Source organism: Otolemur garnettii, unplaced genomic scaffold, assembly GCF_000181295.1.
Source record: "Otolemur garnettii isolate 467f Iridium unplaced genomic scaffold, OtoGar3 scaffold00001, whole genome shotgun sequence".
Lineage (NCBI taxonomy): Eukaryota > Metazoa > Chordata > Mammalia > Primates > Galagidae > Otolemur > Otolemur garnettii.
This window is the reverse complement of record NW_003852396.1, coordinates 18,307,641-18,331,074: the sequence shown is the minus strand read 5'-3', so window position 1 is coordinate 18,331,074 and position 23,434 is coordinate 18,307,641. Positions and strand designations below refer to the sequence as shown.

At 36.4% G+C, this 23,434-nt stretch overlaps 2 protein-coding genes across 3 annotated transcripts in view; one reads left to right on the top strand and one right to left on the bottom strand.

Annotated features, from left to right (window-relative positions):
* Window positions 1–23,434, bottom strand: part of DLG2 (discs large MAGUK scaffold protein 2) — a 2,018,366-nt gene that overhangs the window by 924,138 nt on the left and 1,070,794 nt on the right. The window lies entirely within an intron of this gene.
* On the top strand, window positions 12,923–14,136 carry LOC100966179 (non-histone chromosomal protein HMG-17-like). Its single transcript, XM_012803251.2, has one exon. It carries the CDS (start codon window positions 13,053–13,055, stop codon window positions 13,323–13,325), a length of 273 nt encoding a protein of 90 aa, XP_012658705.1. The 5' UTR covers window positions 12,923–13,052; the 3' UTR covers window positions 13,326–14,136.

Sequence of the window (23,434 nt, the reverse complement as noted above, 5' to 3'; positions counted from 1 at the left end):
AATGATAAAAAGTAAGAATAGAAATTGAACCCTAGAAATTCATATCTGGTAGCTGGAAAGCTGTCTCGGTTCACAGCTGAGTATAGACCAAAGAAAAGACATAGTGAGACATAAATAAGTTCATGTAAAAATTAATAGTCATACAAGGATTTTGGTTTGTGTTTCTGAACATTTGATAGACACGTTTGATAACCCTCCGGCTAACACCGAATATTAGCCAATTATTAAACAGAAGAGAAGACTATATACTAATGGACGTTATGAGTAAAAGACCACAAACATAACATTTAACTTCAGCTCAGAGGGATGCCAAGGTGTTTATGTCAGTTACCTCTCTACAGACAGGGAGAAAGAAGATGAAAACAGTTATATTTTGCTCTTTCTATATATACGTGTCGGGTGGTTCATCCACATGAGAACATATTCTGTTGGTACTTCTGTGATGAAAAGACAACCAACGCTTTTCCACAAAAATTTACTGAGTATCTACTATGTGTAAACCTCTGGGGACCTCTAAATGAATAAATGCAATCCCTCCTCTCAAAGAGTCCGATATAGCTGGAGACACAGTTACATTTCAGTGAAGAATGGCATTGTTATGGAGGTGAGAAAAATAACCTAGGAGCTCAGGGAGAAAATTACTTTTTTTTTTTACATGAGATAAACCCAGTAATAAATACTAGCTGGAAAATGCTACAATAATGAGTACCAGTGTATTAAAAGGGCAATGGAATAGCTAATTATCTCTTCCTGTTTTATTTTTATGGACAAGAGGAAAAATGGTCACTACGAGTTTATAGGTGTATTAAAGTCCACGTACTGGCCCAGTTTGTTTCTTTCTGCACCAAAGAGACAACCAATTATAGACAAGAGTGAAAAAAATGTTTTGAGTCAGTCTAAATAAGGAGCCCACTGACTCTAATCCCTAATAGACAAAGCCTGCCTTTGTTCTGTTCTCAAATTCATCAAAACCAATTCTTCAGCATTTGAATACCTCCCATGTCCTTTCTTTTAAATGTTTAATCATAACATATTTAGACAATAGTACTGTAAAGAAACTAAGAGAGCACCCATTTACTTACTACCAAGATTTAATATTTTTCCATTTTTACAGAAATGTTTTAATCCAAAACAACTATTCATAATATAGTTAAAATTTCCCCACCCCACCCCTTCTAATTCATCTCATTTCTTCATCATTACTTTTAGCATCCTAACTCTTCTCTTTGGATTACATTTCTTTCTAACACATGTACGTATTTTAATAGTCTCTCTGCAAAACCCTATGATGATTAAACATAATCTTTTTATATGTTTCCTGAACTATCTACATTCACCTTAGGTTTTGGAAATAAATAGAAAGATTTGTAGATTGGCAATGATTTTGCCCTCAGCACTTTGAAAGTATTATCAGACACTGTCTTCTGGCATCATTTTTTTTTTTTTTTGATGCAATGGCTGCTGTCAATCTAATTCTTACATTATCAGAAATATGTCGTTCTTTCTATGGTTTATTTGAATTTTTAAAAATTTTTGTCGGGCGGCACCTGTGGCTCAAAGGAGTAGGGCACTGGCCCACATGCTGGAGGTGGCGGATTCAAACCCAGCCCCGGCCAAAAACTGCAACAAAACAAAAACAAAAAATTTTTGTCCAATTACAGTTTCACTATATTTCCTTTCTAGAACCATTTTCCTTGGCGCTCATTTGGTTCCATAATCTGATTAATTATTTTAAAACTCTCAGTCACTAACTCTTGTGATGTTTCTTCTCCCTCCTTCTCCTCATTCTCGCCTTCTAAATTTCTGTCATATTTTTCCTGGACCTTTTTAATCTAGAGATCAGATTGCTTCACATATCTTATAGTGTTCTCCTTTCTCCTCTGTGCTGGTTTCAGAGTTATAACTTCAGGTCTAATTACTATTTCCTTTTTCAATCTTTCTATTTCAAAATATTGAAATAGGGGATAAAGTGTCTTTGTTATGTGGATGAAGTCAGAGCTTTTAGTGTGCTCATCACCGGAGTAGTGTACATTGTAGTGGAGAGGTGTTTTATCCCTTACCCGTCCCCTGCTCCTCATTTCTTAGTTTTCAATGTCTTTTTACATGACTCTATGTTTGGGTCTATCCATTGTTTAGCACCCACTTATAAGTGAGAACATGTGGCATTTGTTTTTCCAATTCTTGGGATATTGGCTTAGTATAACATTCTCCAGTTCCATCCAACTTGCTACAAAAGGCATTGTTTTGTTATTTCATTCATTTTTATGGCTGCGTAGTAATCCATGCTTTGTGAAGTCACATTTTTTTTTTTTTATGTACTCATCAATTGAGGAACCCTTAGGTTGATTCCATATCTTTGCAATTGTGAACTGCGCTGTGATAAATATTCAAATGCTGGTGTCTTTTGATATAACGACTTATTTTCCTTGGGGTAGATACCCAGTAGTGGAATTGCTAGATCGACTATCTTCAGAGTTTTATTTTTATCTCAAGTTTTAATCTATCTTTTTACCTATCTACAGGCTGTTTATTTTCAATGAGTTGTTCTACATATTTTTATTTTTAGATATTGTGTTTATGTATGTGTGTTATATACATATGTGTGTATATATGTATATATATTTAAATCCACCTAGTTTTTATCATAGTCTTCTGTTCTCTTATGATGTTTATTCTATTCTCTATCTTTGTTTAATTTCAAAATACTTACATTGTTGTTGTTATCACATTTATTCCCTAATTTCCATGGCAAGCCAATCCTCCTGATTTCACTTCTGTTAAGTAGTTTCTGCATTGCATTGAACATTTCTATTCTGAGGTCTTTAGTGAGGTTATACTTCCTGTGGGAATCCTAGGGACCTTTAGTTGCACAACTGTTAATGCAGAATATTTTTGCACATCTTCCTGCTAGTTACCCGGAGATTTCACTAATCCAGGATCAATTTTTCATCAATTTTTTTGTCTTGTAGCTATTCTCCCTACGTAAAAGGGTTTAAATTTACTTTTTATTCATTCATAATAGAAACAATTCCTTGTTGCTTCCCTGGGTTGGTGAATGAAGTTGCTTAGAGGCCCTTTCATTAATGAGAATCCTTTCAAGTTTTCAGTTTTATGCAGGAGTCTTGGTTTCATTTCTCTTTCTTTGGTGATGCTATGCTCAAGTGTTCTGCTCAGCACAGCCATCAAAACCCTGTACTCACACCCCGAGGACCTTTATTTAGTACCATACACCCCTGGGACATCATAGTCAGTACAAGAACTCACTGCTCTTGACATCATTATATATAACACAGACAAATCAAAGTGGCACGCCTCTAAATCCAAAATCAAACTGGAAAATTTAACTGGATTGCACAAGAGGCTTTAATGTTTAATAAATATGTATGGCAAAAATGTGCATAAGACTGAATGCTAGATATTCCATGTAAGAGATTGAAGGAAGTAACCTGTCTAAAATGCTATTCAAAAGTCACTATACCGTAATAACCATCTAACCTTAGCTGTGAGATAGACCACTACCATATATTTGGACCTTGGACAAGTTATGCCAACTCTGTAAGTGTGGGTAATAACGAAACTGCTCCATTGTGTTGAGAATAAGGAGCAAATAAAATACACATATACATTATTTGGTGGAGTCTCTAAAATATTTCTTTTATTTTTATTCATTCTCTAATCTTTAAGACAAAAACACATTAGTCTAGATAGACAATAAGTGCTTACTGTTATGAAGAAGCAAAGAAGAATGATTTTTAAAAATTCTCTTTATATTTGTATTTAATCATCTCCCTGTTAGGAAAGTCTACTTTCTTCCTTCTTTTTTCTCTTTTTTTCTATGCCATTAGTGAAGGAAAGCAAATCAGTTTCCAAACTCTTATAAAATATTTAATAAATTTAAAGACTTTATTTTCCCTTGTGTCTCTTTCCTGAGCCAAATAAATATTTCTTGAGCTTTTTGTATAGTTTGCTTCTTTTCTGAGAGTATTCTCAGAACATTGCTTCGTTTTATAGATCTCTTATAAGAAGAAAAACGCCAATGGATCCCAAACTCATATAGTAGTTCCAAATCAACATGCTGTGATGTGCCCACCTTCTTAAAATTAAATTTTGCTACAACTTAAGACATATACTGATATGACAAATGACTATCAAAAGAAATATAGAACTCAGTCAGTATAGATGAACAAAGCAGGAGACTATCAAGCCGCAGCCAATAAAGAATGAGTATCTAATGGTACATACAATAACCTTGACTCGTGGCATAAACAACAGTGAAATGAACAAATCCATAGTTTTGGGGTTTTTGACTATTAAAAAGATGCTAAGGATAAGTAGTTGAATAATTTAGGAACTGAGAATGCAATTCAACCTATTCTAATTTAAATGTCTTCTCAAAGCCTGCAGCAAATACGACATTTTAAACACTACTTATCTAGCCTAAGCCTTTTAGAATGGGAACTCCTACAAATTATAATTTGATTAGGCAGTCTAGTACTCTTGCTATCTCAATACCAAAATTATTTCTATAAGTTATGGAAGTGGGTGCAAGTTTGGGAAGAAGTTTTCTTAAGTTCTAATTTCATTTCTACAAGTTATCCTATCTGTAGGTATTAGATTACATAACCAATTTCTAAATTCCTCTTGAGCTCCAATAATTGATTAGTCTATGACATTTATGACTCAAGAATTAATCTCTATGACAATTATCTCTCAAATCTAGTGGGCATTCGTTTTTTGCGGTTTTTGGCCAGGGCCAGGTTTGAACCCACCACCTCTGGTATATGAGGCCAGCACCCTACTCCTTTAAGCCATAGGTGCCGCCCACTAGTGGGCATTCTTGATGAAGCCTTGCCATACCATCTCCTTGGGTCTTCACAGAATTATCTTCTGTCCCCATGACGTACCTTGTGCACGTACACCTTTGCTAGTTCTGCTCTGTGCTCTTACCCCTCCACTTCACTTCCTGCTCCCTGTCATTCTACGCACGACAAATCTTTACACATTTTTGAGACTTGGTTTAAGAATTCTTTACGATGCCTGCTGTGATAACCTCCAAGGAAAGGTTCTATGTCCCCTGTTGCACTTCGTACATAACTTGGATATAGTTCTTATTATATTACATTTACCTGTGATTACTTTAAACTTATGTTTCCCCCTAAATGCCTAGGAACCATTTAAGAAAAGTACCATACCTTATTTCTATTTTTGTATCCTTAGATATAATAATAGTCTTTTTCACAGGTTACTAACTCAATAATTTTTTTTTGAATGCTTTAGTAGTTATTTGCCAAGTGAATAAAAAAATGAAGGAGAATATTTCTTGAATTAAACAGTGCCATGCTCCTGGGAGAAGAAAGGCAGACAGTATATAGAAGCATATTGAGGATGCATTGTTACCCCTCACTAGTATTTTTACCTCACACTCACTTCCACATGATAAAAGATAAATCAAGTCAATGTAACAAGAGTGCTTCAAAAAACACCATTTGGAAAAGTAAATTACGGACACCTCTGATTCAAGGCCTACAAGTTGTCAAATTTTTTTGTAACTTTTCCCCTTCTATAGGTACAGGTGATCTTTTCTTCAAACTTTAATAAGTACAACCAATTCATACATAAAGAATAAATCTTTTTTATTTCTTTAAAAATAAGACCCAATAATGAAAACATACAAACAATTACACTTTGCATTCTGCCACCTACATAAATTAGAAATAGCAGCTGCTGTAATGGTCGATTCAAATGTCAATTGCAGATAGTGTTACTGAAAATATTCCTGATATTAATTGCAACCTCTCTCCAGTTTAAAGACTATATACAATTTTTAAAAATGTATAAAGCATCGTCATGTTATATTCTTCATGGTTTACTGATTTGGTAGTTGCATGCTATATGCCAGTTACCTCACATTAAGCATCTTTACATGAAGTCAAAATATATTGCCCATAAGATGCATAAAGTATCTGGTCTACTAAAGTATCGAGTATCTTTACCACTGGACACTGACAAAACATCAGAACAAGAAATATATGTTTTCCAGAAGAAATAGCATGAAAAAAAAGCAGAAAGAAAGATGAGATGTGTTTGAGGAATAGTGGGGGATTAGGCAGAAATGGTTACTGCAATTATACAATGACAATAAATGTTTAGTCATGACAGATATGGTCAGAATTAGAGATTAGAGAAAATAATGGAGGTTGGTAGAGATAATGAGAGTCTTAATTAGTGTAGTGGTGGTAGAAAAAAGGCAAGGAACAGTATAACAAACATTCTTTCTGATATCTAGACTAGGATTAGATTCCTGCATCAATCCCTTAGTACAAATATACATGTTTTCACAAAATTTCTCATGTTGGCAATCATTGGCTTAACATACGTGGTTTTTTTTTGCTTTCCTTTGGGACATTTTGTGAAAGCAGAGATCATACCTGTCTTTTTAACATTATATCCTCTGTGCTTAACAAAATGCCTGATGCATGACAAGTACTTCTAAATTGATTTATTTAATTCATGAATGAAACAAAGAATAACTGAGTATATAGAAACTATAAAATTTGGCTTGTGATTTATAGGCTTAGAACAAGGAGTCAAAAGCAACTAAAGATTTGAGCTCAGGGGACTAGTTTTTGTTTGTTTATTTGAGACAGAGTCTTAGTCCCCCTGGGTAGAGTGCTATAACATCATAGCTCACAGCAATCTCAAACTCTTGGGCTTAAGAGATCCTCTCACCTCAGCCTCTCAAGTAACGGGGACTACAGCCGACCACCCCAACTCCCAGCTCAGTTTTCTATTTTTAGTAGTGATGGGGTCGCTCTTCCTTAGACTGGTGTCAAACTCCTGCACTCAAGCAATCTGCTGGTCTCAGCCTCCCAGAGTTCAAGGATCACAGGCAGGATCATTATAGTTTCTATTATAGTTTCATTATCGTTTCTATTTCTTCCCGTGTCTTTTCAATCATTTTAAGGTTTTGTTTTATAGCCTCTTTCTGAAACTTTCATTAAATTAACTTCTTAGAGATGTAATTCTCTCAGTTGTTGTGACTGCTGATTATTCCTTATGTTCAATAGTTTCCATGTGAGACATCTAAATTTTCTTTGTAAATACTTCTAAAGTAGATAATTATATTTTGCTTTTGAAATGGGGAAATTTTGTTGCCAATTATTTGGTATTTTCTACTTCAGTTTGCTCTAGAAGGTTAACATGTACTTTTGGAGATTTCTAGATTCACAGGGAAAATAAAAGTGGTCCTGGTATGCTACTTTTAGATAGATTCATATTCTAATTGCCATGGAAAAGTCAAATTATGGATGTCTAATAAACAATGTGATGAAATAATCTTTGTTCCATCCATTCATTTATTCCACAAATATTTATTTGAGTGTTACTGTGCAACAGCCTGTTTCTAAATAGTGGGGACATGACATTGAAAAACTAGACAATAATCTCTACCTCTTGGAGCTTGCATTTTAGTGTAGAGACAGTACAAAAGATAAATACAAAACTACAATCTTTAAAATAGTGACACATATTAAGGATAAAAATAAAACAGGTAAATGAATAAAAGGTCTTGTGAATGGTTAACATTTTTGAGAGGTTTATTAATGTAGACTTCCCTGAGAAACGTAACTTTTGATTAAAAAGCTAAAGAAAATGACATTGAGCCAGAAAGATCCCTAGAAAAAGAGTGTTCTATGTGAAGTCTTTAAGAAAAGCTTTGGCTAACGTGTTTGAGGATAGTAAGGCGGCCAGGGTAGCTGAAGCAGTATGAAGAAGAAGAAGGCACAAAAATAAAGTCTGAGACATAGAGAGACGGGCAAAGGAGGACTATGGAAAGCAGAGCTCATGGGCTTCATAAACTTTTGTGGGCACTTTGGCTTTTGCTATAAAGGAAAAGGAAAGCAATTTCATAGTAATAAGATTATATGACTGATAGGAATATCCAATAGGAATACTCCTGCTGCTATTTTGGAAAGTTTGACTTTAGGGAGTCAAGTCTGGCAGCAGGAAGAACAGTTAAGAACAGTTACAGTTATCAATGTCACAGGGAAGGGTAACGTGGACAAACCAATCCACATGGAAATAAAAACAATGTTTGGGATCTAGGCATATTTTGAAGATAGACCCAAGAGATTGTACTGCTACATCAACTGTGGTCTGTAAGAGAAACAGATGTGGCGCAGATCACTCCAAACACTTGGCCTGAGAAACTAGAAAGCTGAATTCACCATGGGCTTAAATGATGAGAGCAGGTTACATAAGAAAAATAAGAAGTTAGGTTCTGACACTAGGGGTGGTGGTGCATACCAGTAGTCCCAGATGCTTGAGAGGCTGAGCTGGGATGTTCACTTGAAGCCAGGGGTTTGAGTCCAGCCTGGACAATATAGATAGACCCCATCTTCAAACAAACAAACTAATAAAATTTATCAAAAAACTACAAATGTAGCTCTGCACCTGTAGCTCAAGTGGCTGGGGCACCAGCCACAGGCACTGGAACTGGCGGGTTTGAATCCATCCCAGGTCCACCAAACAACAATGACAACTACAATAAGGTGACCAGACGTCCCACTTTTGGCAGGACAGTCCCAATTTTTAACAATTTGTCCCGCTTCCCATGGTGTTTTTAAAAAGTCCCGATTTTTGGAAAAAATATGTGACAAGTTAGGGAATGGTGGGACAATGGGAAGGGAATATGCGGTTCAGCTGCTGAAAAGGTTAATGTAACTCTATTTGGAAATGAAGAGGTTAATGTAACTTCATTTGGAAATGAAAAGGCTAATGTAAACTCCCTACTCCCCTCCTGGGCAAGGTTGTCCAGGTGGAATCAGTATCAGAAGGAGACTCTGGCTCCCTCCCTCACTTCTAGGCAAAGACAATTAGCTCAAAAGGAGCCAAACTGTCTGGAACAAACCAGTAGCCCCCCCCACCAGGGTCCCTGACCATAAACAGCTCAGCTAATAGCAGCCCGGCCCAACAAAACACCCAATGAAATTCCTCTATGTGCTTTAAAAACCTCAGCTCACTTCACTAGGAGGTCGCCCTTCCTCCAGCCACACTGAAGGGAAGAGTGGCCCAGGCATATGCTTGCAAAATAAAGCACTTTTTGTCTTTACATGTGTGTGGTGGTCTCTCAGTGGCAATTCTGGTCTCAACACTGCCATGTGGCTATTTCGTCAGGATATGAGTTTTATATTATTTTTGTTAATTTTATAATGTTAAACTTTAATAATAACAAATAATTGTTGAGAACTGATTATTGAGAATTGCTTATCAAAGTTCCCATTGTTGATCAGTTGTTAGAATTCGACCGCCATTGTTTGGACTTAATGAACAATGGCATTTTTGGGCATTGGCAACCATGAAAACATTTTGTAACTGTCTCTCAGACGATACACATTGTACTGCCTGCTAGTGCTAGTTAAACAAGTGATGTTAACAAATCAGCTATTCAGATAAGTTAGGTAAGTAATTTATTTATTTATTTCATGAATTTAGCAGACAGTACTCGTATTATTTATATTTTATAGTGGCAGCAAAAAGTCTAGCGCTGGCCTTGAAAGTGACACTTATGACTTACAAGGTATCATTATTAAAAAAAAAAATTGATAAGGCAAAGGTTAACTCTTGGGCATCAGCAAAAATCACAACAGAGAACAAATGTTTAGAAATATTTCATCATTTTGAAACAAACCATGTTCCATACAACAATGCACTAAAAATTGTGGGACACGCGCTGTCCTTACCAGGAACTAATGCTGAGACTGAACGCATTTTTTCTACAGTAAATAAAGTATGGACATCAGAAAAATCACAATTAAGTTTTGAGACTTTGAAAGCCATTTTATGTGTGAAATATAATTTAACAAATTCTTGTGAAAAATTTCATGACCTTTTAAACAATGACAGCAATCTACTAAAAATATTCACTCAAATGAGAAGTATACCAAAGAATAAAATAAAACTATACATAATTTATTTTTGGCCAGGGCTGGGTTTGAACCCACCACCTTGGGCTTATGGGGCCAGCTCCCTACTCCTTTGAGCCACAGGCACTGCCCTATACATAATTTTTTTAATGTATTATATTTGTAGATTGTACTTATGTTGAAATTAAGAAAATATATATTACAATACTATTTTTGCATTCTATGAAAATTTTTGTTGCTCCATATAGACCAAATTTTTAATTAAGAATTTCTCCACCCCCGGTCAATGGTGTCCCACTTTACCAATGTTAAAATCTGGTCACCTTAAACTACAACCAAAAAATAGCCAGGCATTGTGGTGGGCACCTGTAGTCCCAGGAGGCTGATGCAAGAAAATTGTTTAAGCCCAGGAGTTTGAGGTTGCTGTGAGATGTGATATCACGGCACTCTACCCAGGGCCACAGCTTGAGACTCTGTCTCAAAAACAAAAACAAAAACAAACTACAAATGTATAATGAACTTGGGAAATATATTTTTACAAACAGCATAAAGAAAAGATAACTATTTAAGGTGATAGACATCCTAATTACTCTGATTTGATAGGTGGATGTATCAGTTTACCAAGCATAACTTGACCATATATACATCTATCATATATCAATAAAATAATCAATTCTTAAATGATTCTGGATGCATTAACTTGGAGAAATCTTTTCAACATCTGAGTGAAGACATCAGGTAAGCTGCTGAATATGAAGTCTAGAGTCTGGAAGAAGATATTAGCCGATAAATAGTATTTAAAGCCTTTATCACTGATGGACAAAGGGAAGAAGCTCAAACACCACGTCTGTGAGCATCTCAACATTTACAATTATCTATTTCATTTATGGTTTCCCTACTGAACTGTGAACTCCATAAAATTTATGAACAAAGTGAAAGAAGAATAAGAAAATTAAGGTCCTATGCATTATAATAGAGTTTAAGCTGGGTAAGGCTGGAAGAGAGGGTAGAACCAGGGGAAAGGTGATAGAATCATCTATGATTGAATCATCTATGCATTTATAAGGAGGGCTCAAAGATTTGTTGGAGTTAAGATACACACAGGTATTAATATGTGAGGCTTATATTGGGTATATTGTGCTTTTTGTGGTTAAGAAACTTATTAAATCTAATTATTATAAGTTTTTTAATATGAGTCAAATCCCTAAGTACTTAATTTGGTCTTCAAAGAATTTTTTGAGGTATCTCCTATTTTTGTCTTCAGTCTACCCATAAGTAGACTCAGAGAAATTAAGCACCTCACTGGAGGTCACTCGACTAACAATGGCACAGTCTGAATGCAGCTTAAGTCTGACTCAGAAGCTCTGCTCCTAAACCCAAGTAGGGGCAGGATGCTTGTCAGATGGTAGGTCCTTTTTTTTTCCTGTGAAAGGGCATGCCCCTGTGAGCATGCTAGCTATATATCTGCACTTATTGTCTGTGTTCATTTTCCATGTCGTCTTCCTTGGTATTTAGTGAAGTCTTTGTGAAGTTCCATTCTATCCCAGAAAAGATGAGAGAGTCCAGGAAAGGTTTTATTCATGGTAGGTCATAGAGGAAGGCAGTCCTACCTTGGTTTGTTCAGGGGAAAAATAATTCAGGGGGAACAAGTTAGACCACTTTTATGCAATGACCCATCTGTATAGTCTCATAAATATACTACTAGTTAGTCAGATGATTATTGGTAAGAATTGCAGAGGTGAAGCTCTGGAGGAGGATGTTAAGGCAGGAGGAAGAAGGCACAGCTTTGAGAGCCATCCTCATGGAAGGGATGGTTGTCTACCTAGAAGAAACAGATAGATTCTTACAACCCCCTGAACTCAGGAAAATATTCAGCCCATGAGATAAAAAATAAAAATGGAAATGTAGACTTGAACAACACTTGGGACTGTAGAATAGTGCAACCACTTTGAAAACATTTGACAGTTTCTTAAAAAGTTAAACATATACCTAAAATATGACTCAGCAAGTCCATTCCTAGGCATTTACCCAAGAGAAATGAAAGCATATATTCATGCAAAGATGATACACCAATTTCAGAATAACTTTATTTGAGACAGCCACAAATTGGAAAAAAGCCAAATGTTCCCCAAACAGCGGAATAAACAAATTGTGTTATAGTCATAATAGCACTCGGCAATGAAAATATATGAAGTACTGATATAACCAGAAACATAGCTGAATCTCCAATTAATCAGGCAGAGTGAAATAAGCCAGATAAAAAAGAGCACATGTTTTATAATCCCACTTACATAAAATGCTAGAAAATTCAAACAAATCTATAGAGACAGAAAGCTTGGTGGCTGACTCATTTTAGACAGGGCAAGAGAAAGGACAGTTTACAAAAGAGCACCAGGAAATTTCAGGGAAAAATGGAAATGTTCATTCTCTTATTATGGTTTTACAGGTGTAGATATAAGTCCAAATCTATCAGATTACACAATTTAAATATGTGTAATTGTACATCAATTGTAAATATGTGTAATTGTACATCAATGTGTACAATATGTGTAATTGTACATCAGTTGTACAATATGTGTAATTGTACATCAAAGCTGTTAAAACAAAAACATAAATACATTTAGGATGTAAAACTTGAATACATTTTCTTTTCTTTTTTTTTTTTTTTTTTTTGAGACAGAGCCTCAAGCCATCCCCCTGGGTAGAGTGCCATGGCATCACAGCTCACAGCAACCTCCAACTCCTGGGCTCAATGAGTCTCCTGCCTCAGCCTCCCAAGTAGCTGGGAGTACAGGTGCCCGCCACAACGCCCGGCCATTTTTTTGGTCGCAGCCATCATTGTTGTTTGGCAGGCCGGGCTGGGGATTCAAACCGCCACCTTAGGCGTATGTGGCTGGCGCCTTAGCCGCTTGAGCCACAGACGCTGAGCCTACATTTTATTTTCTTAAAGGGGGGGATTAAAAAAGACAAAATGACTTCATTAAAAAAGGAAAGAAATATAAACTATTAAAGAAGCAGAAGCTGGAGCAGTGTGAAGAAGAGGAGGCGAGAACGACCCCCGGACCGACCAAAGCTCGCGCGTCGCTGCATCCCCGCGTACAGCGCCTACGTCCCGCCGCCTTTGCCACCATGCCCAAGAGAAAGGCTGAAGGGGATGCTAAAGGAGATAAAGCCAAGGCAAAGGACGAACCACAGAGAAGATCCGCAAGGTTGTCTGCTAAACCTGCTCCTCCAAAGCCAGAGCCCAAGCCTAAAAAGGCCCCTGCAAAGAAGGGAGAGAAGGTACCCAAAGGGAAAAAGGGAAAAGCTGACGCTAGCAAGGAGGGGAATAATCCTGCAGAAAATGGAGATGCCAAAACAGACCAGGCACAGAAAGCTGAAGGTGCTGGAGATGCCAAGTGAAGTGTGTGCATTTTTGATAACTGTGTACTTCTGGTGACTGTACAGTTTGAAATACTATTTTTTATCAAGTTTTATAAAAATGCAGAATTTTGTTTTACTTTTTTTTTTTTTTAAGCTATGTTGTTAGCACACAGAACACTTCATTGTTTTTTGGGGAAGGGGCATATATCACTAGTAGAATGTCTCCAAAGCTAGATTGATATGAGGGAAAATATCTTTTCCCTCTAGTTTTGAGAGACTTCCTCTTGGCTCCCAAGAGGAGGGATTCCGTGATGTTGACACACAGCCACCTTGGCACAAATGCCTTGTGGTATGGAAAAACTAATTTGTTTTTATGTCCTATTCTCCCTCTGCCTTCAGCATAGTCTTAACTCCCTTAAACCCAGTCACCTCTTGGGACCTGACCCCCAATAATTGGTTACCAGTATATTAAGAAATCTGGACTTTTTCAATAATACCCACTGAGATGGCATCCTTCAAAAGAGCAGCGGTTCCATTTGTAGATTGTTGGATCTTCAGATAAATTCTGCCATTTTCATTTCATTTCCTGAAAGTCAGGGTCGGCTTGTGAAAAGTTGTTAAACAACATGCTAAATGTGAAATGTCAACCCTCACTCTAAACTTCCCTGTTCAGAGCATCAAATGAAGATTTCATTGGGTTTTATAGTGGCTTTCTGATTTTTGGTAGAACATTGAAGAAGGGAGTTTGAAAGTTGTTGTATACTGTTAATGATCGTCTGCCCATGTCCTGCCTGAAATACCATGATTGTTTATGAAAAGTATCTTTAATAAAGCTGGATACAGTTTGAAAAAAAAAAAAAAAAAGAAGCAGAAGCTGGCTGGGTGCAGTGGCTCACGCATGTATACCCAGCACGTAGGAGGTCGAGGCGGGTGGATTGCCTGAGCGCACAGGTTGGAGACCAGGCTGAGCCAGAGCAAGACCTTATCTCTAAAAATAGCCAGGTGTTGTAGTGGATGCCTATAGTCCCAGCTACCTGGGAGACTGAGGCAAGAGAATCGCTTAAATCCAGGAGTTTGAGGTTGCCATGAACTATGATGCCACAGCACTCTACCAAGGGTGACCAAGTGAGACTCTGTCTCAAAGAAAAAAAAGGAAGCAGAAACTAGGATAATCCAGCAAAATTCTTTTTTTATTGTGTTTCTATCTAACATCTATTCTTATGTATCACCTACAACAATTTTCCTAATGAAATTTCACACTTGCCCATTTTGACACTAACAGCAGTAGTGTAAGTATTAACGAAGTATTTTGGGTCTGTGTTCCTGTTTGGCCTATATAACAAGCATATCAGCAAAGGATTTTTAAAAATTCAATTATTTTTTTCTTTTCTATTTTATTTGGTTTTGTTGTGGTGAAGAAATGGACTTAGCCATGGTACTTAATTTTGATTTAAGAAATTGATTTTCTACTCTATCTTTCTGCTACTCGCTTAGGAAACAAACTTTTCAGTCTATACACTATTAATCTCAGCAATCTTCAGCAAGCAGACTCTTCTAAGAGATCCTGAGAATGCTTAACATTCCCTTTCTCTGCTCAAATGCAAGAAGACTAGAAATTAGAGGTTTTCTTTTTTCTGTTTAGAAGAAAACAAAATATCTGTAGGGACCATGTATGTAACAATCATTCTAGATTATTGTCACAATATTCACTGAGCACTTAGAAGTGCATATCCGTATTTAAGCATATATTCAAAGGCCTAACAGCAAATCTACATCAGGACTCCACGTCCAGGAACATTTGAGGATTCACAGCATCATGTAGGCAGGACAGCCTTCTCTGATGGAGAAGGGCTGCTTCAGATTCAGGAATGTTGGACAAAATGATCAATTTGTGTCCTGTAGGCACAGCTCAAATTACATTCTTGACTCCTTAATACTGAGCTCTTTCCAGCATATCCATTAAGGGGACTTGGCTCACATTGAGGTTGTCTGTAAAACCTAAAGTCCATGAGAATGAAAATAAGTTTCACCACAGGAGTATGGAACACGGGGTTCTGAGCAAGACGGCCTGAATGTAGCTTTGCACAAAAAGCCTGGTGACCAATATTATGCCAGATATATCCAGGTATCTTGATAGGTCCAGCTCAAACTCGTTCGACTTATTTATTGAACTCTATAGACCAGATTGTAATACATTTATTTATAAAGTAGTTAATCCAGTAGAAACAATAATCTATTGCAAGTAGGTATGCAAAAAAAAAAAAAAATGCATTAGAGAGAAGTAGGGTTTGCCCAGACCTATGGTGGAAGACATACGGTAGAAAAATCCCTGTTTCCTCCATAAAAAGACTCGTGGTACTTTTGTTATGTTCTAAGAGGCTATTTCATATAATTTCCATTATAATGATAAATAACACTTATTCACTCTTTGATATGACAAGGCATGACGCTATGTGCTCTACATGACGTTTATAGCTCATCACAACTTTGTGAGGCCAGGAACTAACGTTATCCATACGGTAGCCACCTCCTAACTGCTTTGGTCCTGTGCTTTCAGTACACCACACGCTCTCCCTCCTCGGGTCTCATTCTTTGCTCTAGTCTCTGCCTGGAATTCTTTTCCCTAATAGCCACAGGGTCACTCCTTCAGGTCTCGCATGTACTGAAGTGAGCAGGAATATATTCTTCTTAGTAAAGTATCTCAAGAATGGAAAAAAAGTATGCAATGTTTTCAATACTACTGTGAAATCAGTATATAATCACCTACACATTCATAGGAACAGTAAAATGTAACTATAGTCCAGAAAGTAGGAGGGAAGGCGAGGAGGGAGGATATTTGGGGAACCTAACTTAATGTGCAGAATGCAATGGTACATTTCTAAACTATGAAGTTTGAGTAGGAATGTCTTACCACAACTAATAAGTAAGTGAGGAGATGGTTATGTTAATCAGTATTCCACACTGTGTATCAAATCAGCACAGCGTGCCTCATAAATGCATTAATGCACACAGTTATGCTTTAATAAAGAATTTTTAAAAAGTGACACTTTTTCAATGTGTTTTTTTACACTGCTCTTTTTTATTTTTAAACATTGCACTTACCAGCACCTAACATCCTATTTCTCTATTTATTTTATTTCTTCTCTCGCCACACTCACTGGAATGCAAGTTCTATGAAGGCAGAGGATTTTGCTGTGTTTGTTCATTAGCTAGAAGGGTGCCTGACGCATTGAAGGTGCTCATCAAATGTCTGAAAGTGGTCAGTGGAAGCTGTTTAAGTAACAACTCCTTGCTATAAGTTAGTATATATATGAAACCTCTTAAAATAAACCCTTGGTTTTAGTTTAAGGTGAACCAAAAATTGTGCTAATAAGCCATGTTTAGATAATTTTATCAAAACTTACTGCAAAATAACAAGTAATTTAAATAAATGGGCCAATGGTTCTGAGTTTTTAGAACCTATTAGTGCAAAGATATATGTCAAATCCTAGGCCGTGCCCTCTTGAAGCTTCTAATCTTGTTGAGAAAACACACAACCTGAAATAACTGTGCAAGGCGTTTGGGGCTAGGTGCAGGTATGCAAATGAATACGACATAGTTCCTGACTTCAAGGAGTTTATAGTCTAGTAGAAGAAGTAGAATATACTACAAAATAATACTTGCTTAATGGAATAAAAACTTTGTAAATGGAATAAAATGTGCTAAAATTGAGTAAAAAAGATAAAAATTCTTTGAGAGTTTACAGAGGGAGAAATTGCAAAGATAGTCTATCATAAAGTCCTCATCCAAATATAATCAAATGCCAAATGGCATGGCAACGACAATAAAATGTTATTGCCTATTACTCATGCAGTTGAAATACACCAAGAATTTTAGTAAGCTTTCATGCAGAAAATAACATATACCAGGACTCATATTTCTCTTAGTTCCCTGTGAAAGGGCACTGAACACGAAATGGAGTAAAACCCTGAACGATGTTTCCAGCTCTTCTTGAGAGAGGTTTTATAATTTCAGCCCTGTTTCCTACTCCCAAGATTTTCAAACTGAAAAGACAGTCTAGTGTTAATTTTTTGAAGGTTAAATTTATTATTAAATTTATGCAAAATTGATTAAATACAACAAATCTCTTCAACATAAGTTGTTACATTACATGTAAAGTATTATCTTCTAAAAATGGAGAGGTAAATAGAATGCAATCTATATTTCAATATGTCTTATTTTTCCTAATTGTACAAGTGCTGGGAATTATAGAATTTTGAACATATACAACATAAGAATAAAATTCACTTGCCATTCTATCTAAATTATAGAACATTGTGTATTTCCTTCTGGATACAGGTGCAGATATAGATGTAGATATAGAAACTGGTATAGCTATTGATTATAATTTCATAATGTTTTATCCATTACTGTGAGAAACTGTACCACCATTCAATATGCATCAAAGGCATGATTTCTCTTGGGGGAATGATATACCATTTCATGAACATGCCAACTTTTTAACAAGACTGTGATAAAGTATATAAAATGTTTATTTGCTTTCCTGACTATTATTCCTAGAATAATAATTAATGACTTGAATTGGGGACATTTTTGAGACTTCTATTAAATGTTGTTAAATTGCATTCCAAAATATTACACTGATATAAATCTTGTCCTGTGGCATTTTGAAGAGGGCATCTTCCTCCAATCTTATTACCTGGAGTATTACCATATTCTTTTTCTAATCTTTGCCAAGTTAATATCTTAAAATCAGCACCCATGGATATTTAATTGTTTTAACTATGAATTTGGAATATTTTAAGAATTTAATTGAATCCTTGTGACTTGTCTAGGATATTCATTATTTTTTTTGATATTCATTATTTTAATATTGGTCTGTAAAAGCTCTTTAAGTATAATAAGTATAATAGAGTTTAAATATAATAAGTATAACAATTTTGTCACTTTTGTCACTTTTCAATTTTTTATATTTTAAACATAGTATTTTAAATTTCTTATGTGGTCAAATCTATTTTTCCTTTGTGCTTTTTTCTATTGTATTTGTGATTGTAATGTCCTTCAAAGCCAAGATAAGTTAGGTATGATCTTTCCATGATTTTATTTTCACATTAGCCTGTTAATATATTTATAATTAAATTGGCATTTGATAATGAAAATCATTGATAATGTTTGTTGTATGAAGGCTTTGTTGGACAATATACTAAATTCTCTATATGAATTGTCTTCTATTAATCCTTAAAAATACTTCACGAAGTTCTAACTTTACTGCCCCGTCTTAGGTGTGAAGGAACTCAGAGAGACTGAGTTATTATCCAAGATTATACAACAAATGAATGACGCAGCTGGGGTTTGAACTCTGCACAGCTCTACAGCCTGATCTCTTACCTACTCTTTTTAACTAAATACAAGTGGCTTTAACTTGATCTTTTGGAATTTTCTGAACACTGTATTTCAAATAATTGATCAGTTTCCTATTTGATTTGTGTTGCCTCTTTCATTGTATATGACATTACTACATATACTAAGCTGCATTCCATACTTAGCCAGGCTATTGCATTGCTCTGTCGGCCCATTGTGATGCCAGCAGTGCCATGGTAACAGATGCAGCTTTGCAATGCTCATTAATATATAACAGGGCTGCTAGTCCATTCATTATTATACCTTTGTCAAATAACATTTGCTCTTTTCATTCGTTTATGATCTCAAGCAAAAGATGAATGAAATTAGTCCAAATAACTTATTTGGCTATCAAGGAATAGTATTAAACACCAACAAATATTATTTTTAAAATTTTACATTCCATATGCAGGAATATAGGTTGTTTTCCCATTTAATTAAACAACCTTTCACGTGACTCAGTAAGATTTTGTAGTTTTTTTCATGTATATCCTGCACAGATATATTAGAGTTATTCCTGATAGTCTGTAGTTTTATTAACTATATAACTGTTATAACTCTGTAATTGGCAATTAATTATTTTCGCATTTTCTGACAAAGCCTTCTCATCCATCAAAGGGGAAAAGCTCCCATTTATCAAAATGCTCCCAGGCAGTCAGGGACTCTGACCACAAATTCAACAATGTACAAGCTTCCTGGAAGTTCACAAAAGATGTCCTGTATTTGTGTTATCCTTGGACACTCAATGTCAAGACTATAAATGTTAACTTTAAAAAATATATACTTTTTCCTGCAACTACTTAGTGCAAATAAACATATTAAAAAGTTGTAATTAATTGATAAACACAACAGCCACTGATGGCTTTTAACCATGTATATAAATCCAACTTTCTAGGTAGCAGAAAGACATTTGCCAGCTTCTCCCAATGTACTGCTTGTGCAAGAACTGAGAAATAACCTCACATGAAGAAGCAAACACAATCACAATTCTTGCACAAGCTATAAAGTCATGATTAATCACTTGCTTACATTTAGAGCCAAATATTTATTAGTATTTAGAGGGATGCCAGTTTGGTTTCACAGAAATAAGAGATAATTGGGAATGGCTTATTACTCTCTTTTTTAAAATGCTGAACAGGAAATGACTACATCATCACCCATTAGGGATTGAAAATGACAAAATTCCATAAAGTGCCTAACTTTAATTAGACTCCAGCTGAGCAGAACTATTAGTGGCCAACTTAAGAACTGGCCCCAATTTTTTTTAAGACAGGTCACAAAACCTATCAAGGGTTTAGCAGTTCACCTGGAAACCTAACACACCTGAAGTGTTTTTCAATATAGAAAGAATTTTTAGTTTTACCAAATTTTTGGCAGTATAAGACCTAGTTCTTGGAACTGTTATATGCACAGATGGGGGTAGGTATTTAGTACACAGAGTCCCAATTGTATTGGTTACAGAGCAACCTTCAAAGGCATGGAAGATGAGAGCAGGAAAGAGATCCCTGAGACAGCGCCCGTGCCTTAGGGATGAAAGTTCTAGATCTGAGAGAGGTCCAGGCCCTTGCCCAAGGTCACCTGCTCTCCTACTTCTCATTCTTTTTTTCTGTTTTTCCACAGCATCTCTTTCTTGGACAGAGGCTGATTTATTGCAGCATTCCTCTCGGGATGCGTCCTCTGAGAACCCAGCTACTCTGAACAAAAAGAGGTCAGGAGCCAGAAAGAGGTCCTTTCTTACAAGAAACAGCAGTGGAGACTGAAAAGTAGGAGGAAAGATGAAGGAGAAAGAGGTGCTATCTCAAGAAAATGACTCTTACCGGTTGATAATATCTGAGTCCTCTGTGTCAATGGCTGCACTCCTGATTCTAATACTCTTGCTGTCGAGAAGCCAGTTACTGGCAGATTGTGTCTGAGCTTGTCACCCTTTGAGGAAATGGGCTGGCAGGAGTAGTCATACGTGAACTATTATTTCTTTGTAGATAGGACTTTTCCTCTGTCTGGGCTCACTGTACTGTACCTTTCACGTGACTCAGTAAGATTTTGTAGTTTTTTTCATGTATATCCTGCACAGATATATTAGAGTTATTCCTGATAGTCTGTAGTTTTATTAACTATATAACTGCTGTAATTGGCAATTAATTATTTTCACATTTTCTGACAAAGTTGTTTGATGAGGATAACAAACTTGACTATGAGTTCTCTGAGGGAAGGAATTACGTCCAGTGAAGCTCTATATCCTTAGGGTCTGTGGTATGTTTGTTGTAGAGTAAATGTTGGGTGAAAGAATGAGTGTGTGAATGATGCAAGTTGTGCCTAGAAGAGAATCCTCAATCTGGAACAAATCTTTGGGTTTCCAGTATTATTTGTGTCTCTGATAATGTGTCTGGCCATACTAAATGTTATTTTAAAAAAATATTTATCAACTATAATAAAAGCTCACTAGGCCTACAATTTCAGAATTCATTAACATGCTACACTCTTCAGGGGATTGTGAGAGGGAAAGAGACCAGGAAATGTACCCATGTCTTCTTGCCCTCCACTTCAGGCATAAACTGAAACTCACATTTGATGAATGAAGTAACAGCTATGTATATAGAAACACACATAACATAGGTCAAGTTTCAATGTGATTTCACTTTAAGATCTTCAGAAACTGTTACCTTTGTGACGAGTTAGTCTAGTGGGAGCTACAGAGACAATCTGCATTAGGAATTGAATTCACATATTGAGCAAACATTTATGGAGAAACTACGATGTACTAAGATCTATGATGAGTGTTCTGAGTACATAAATGAATAATAGGGGATCTTAGGTTCAAGTTGTCCACGTAGTCAGGTAGAAACATATGTCAACACAGAATAACATGAAGAATGATAGCTGCTACAAACAACTACAGGAGCAGAGGAGGGGAGGCAACAAACGATTCTGGATACATTAAGCCTCAGATTTAGGTTAGAGACGTTAGAAGCTGCTCAGTGTAGTGGTTAAGAAGACAGTAAACATAGGCTGGGTACGGCGGCTCAGGCAGGGAATCTTAGCACTCTGGGAGGCCAAGGCAGGGGGATGGCCTGAGTTCACGGGTTCCAGACCAACCTGAGCAAGAGTGAGACCCCATCTCTAAAATAGCCAGGCGCTATGGCAGGAGCCTGTAGACCCATCTACTTGAGAGGCTGAGGCAAGAAAATCATTTAAGCTCAGGAGTTTGAGATTGCTATGAGCTATGATGCCACAGCAACCAAGGGTGACAAAGTGAAATTCTGCCTCAAAAAAAAAAAAAAAAAGACAGTAAACATGAGTACCCTATCATGGCTTTGTAAGAATGTAGCCAGTGACAGAGTGCAGAGATTTAATGTCTCTGTATCTCAGTCTCTTCCTCAATAATGGTTACCAATGATTAATGGCTTAATCTTTGGTATTACCCAATGGGTTGAATCATTGACTGTTTGTGTGATCTTAGCCAATCTTTTTTTCACTAGTGTGCAACTTTAGAATTTCATCTGTAGAGAAAAAATTGTTAGTGTACCTACATCATATAATGCTATGAAGACTAAATGAGATAAAATTTGAAATGTATTTATCACACTGCCTGCCACATAGTAATTGCTCAGAAAATGGCAACTAATATTACTAACAATGTTAATTTAAACTGAGTGAACGAGTCTATATGGACATGAACAAAACTTCTTTTGAATGAAATTCAAAATAGATGCGGATGAAGGAGAAATATATATTGTAAGTGTATTATACACACACACACACACACACACACACACATATGCAAACACACCCTAATGAGTGCTATACTGGGAATTATTTCCTCCCAGCCAGTAAGCGAAAATCTCAGGGTGATGCATAGAACAGGAACCTCAGAGTTGTAAGAGTGACTCCAACAAGAAACAAACAGATCGTACTTGTAGATGATGCCAGATTTAGGATGCACTGCCAAAGCTTACAAGACATGCCAGGTTGAAGGCTGTTGGCTATCGGAATGCCCCTATATGTAGAGTATCATAGTGAAGTTAATTCAAATAGGAAACCATCACATTTTTGATCCATTCTCACTACTACGGCTCCTGCAGCAGCACGTACTGCCTGCTTTGGTAACTCAGAGTTCTTTTGTACAACAAACTGTGATTACTTCATAAAGGTCAGTTCTCCTAAATCCCTGGAAACCATGGCATGCCAACCCACCAAGATCACAGAAGCAATTAAAAGTGTTTAACCGGGAAAGTTGCCAGGACCAGATGGCTTCTGCCAGTGGGTTTTTGTTTTTGCTTTAAACTGCTCGACATTAGGCAAGTAGCATTTATTTGCCTCCCATCTATTTACTAGTGGGTCTTCTACATCTTTGTAAGATAATGCACTTATCATACGGATTCACACCTTACATGGAAAGTCAAATATTAGAAAGTGAGCCATAAGGGACGTTGATGGAGACGCTCCCCACCTACAAGTTTCATTAAAGCTCAAATCAGTTCAAAATTTGCCATATGTACTCTAAAAATATGTATGTGTGTGAAATCCCAATTCTCTAAAGTAAAGGGTTTTTTAGAGTTTTTGGAATTAAACTAAATAGGATAATTCAGATAGGAGAAAGGGGTCAAAAGCTTTTAATCAAATAGTCATTTCTGTGCTACAAACCTTCTCCATGCCCTTGGTGTTTACTGTTTGTAACTGCCAAACATCACCAATTACATATAGCGCCCCTCTGATATGAACATCTACATCAGGTAGACTTATTTGACTGA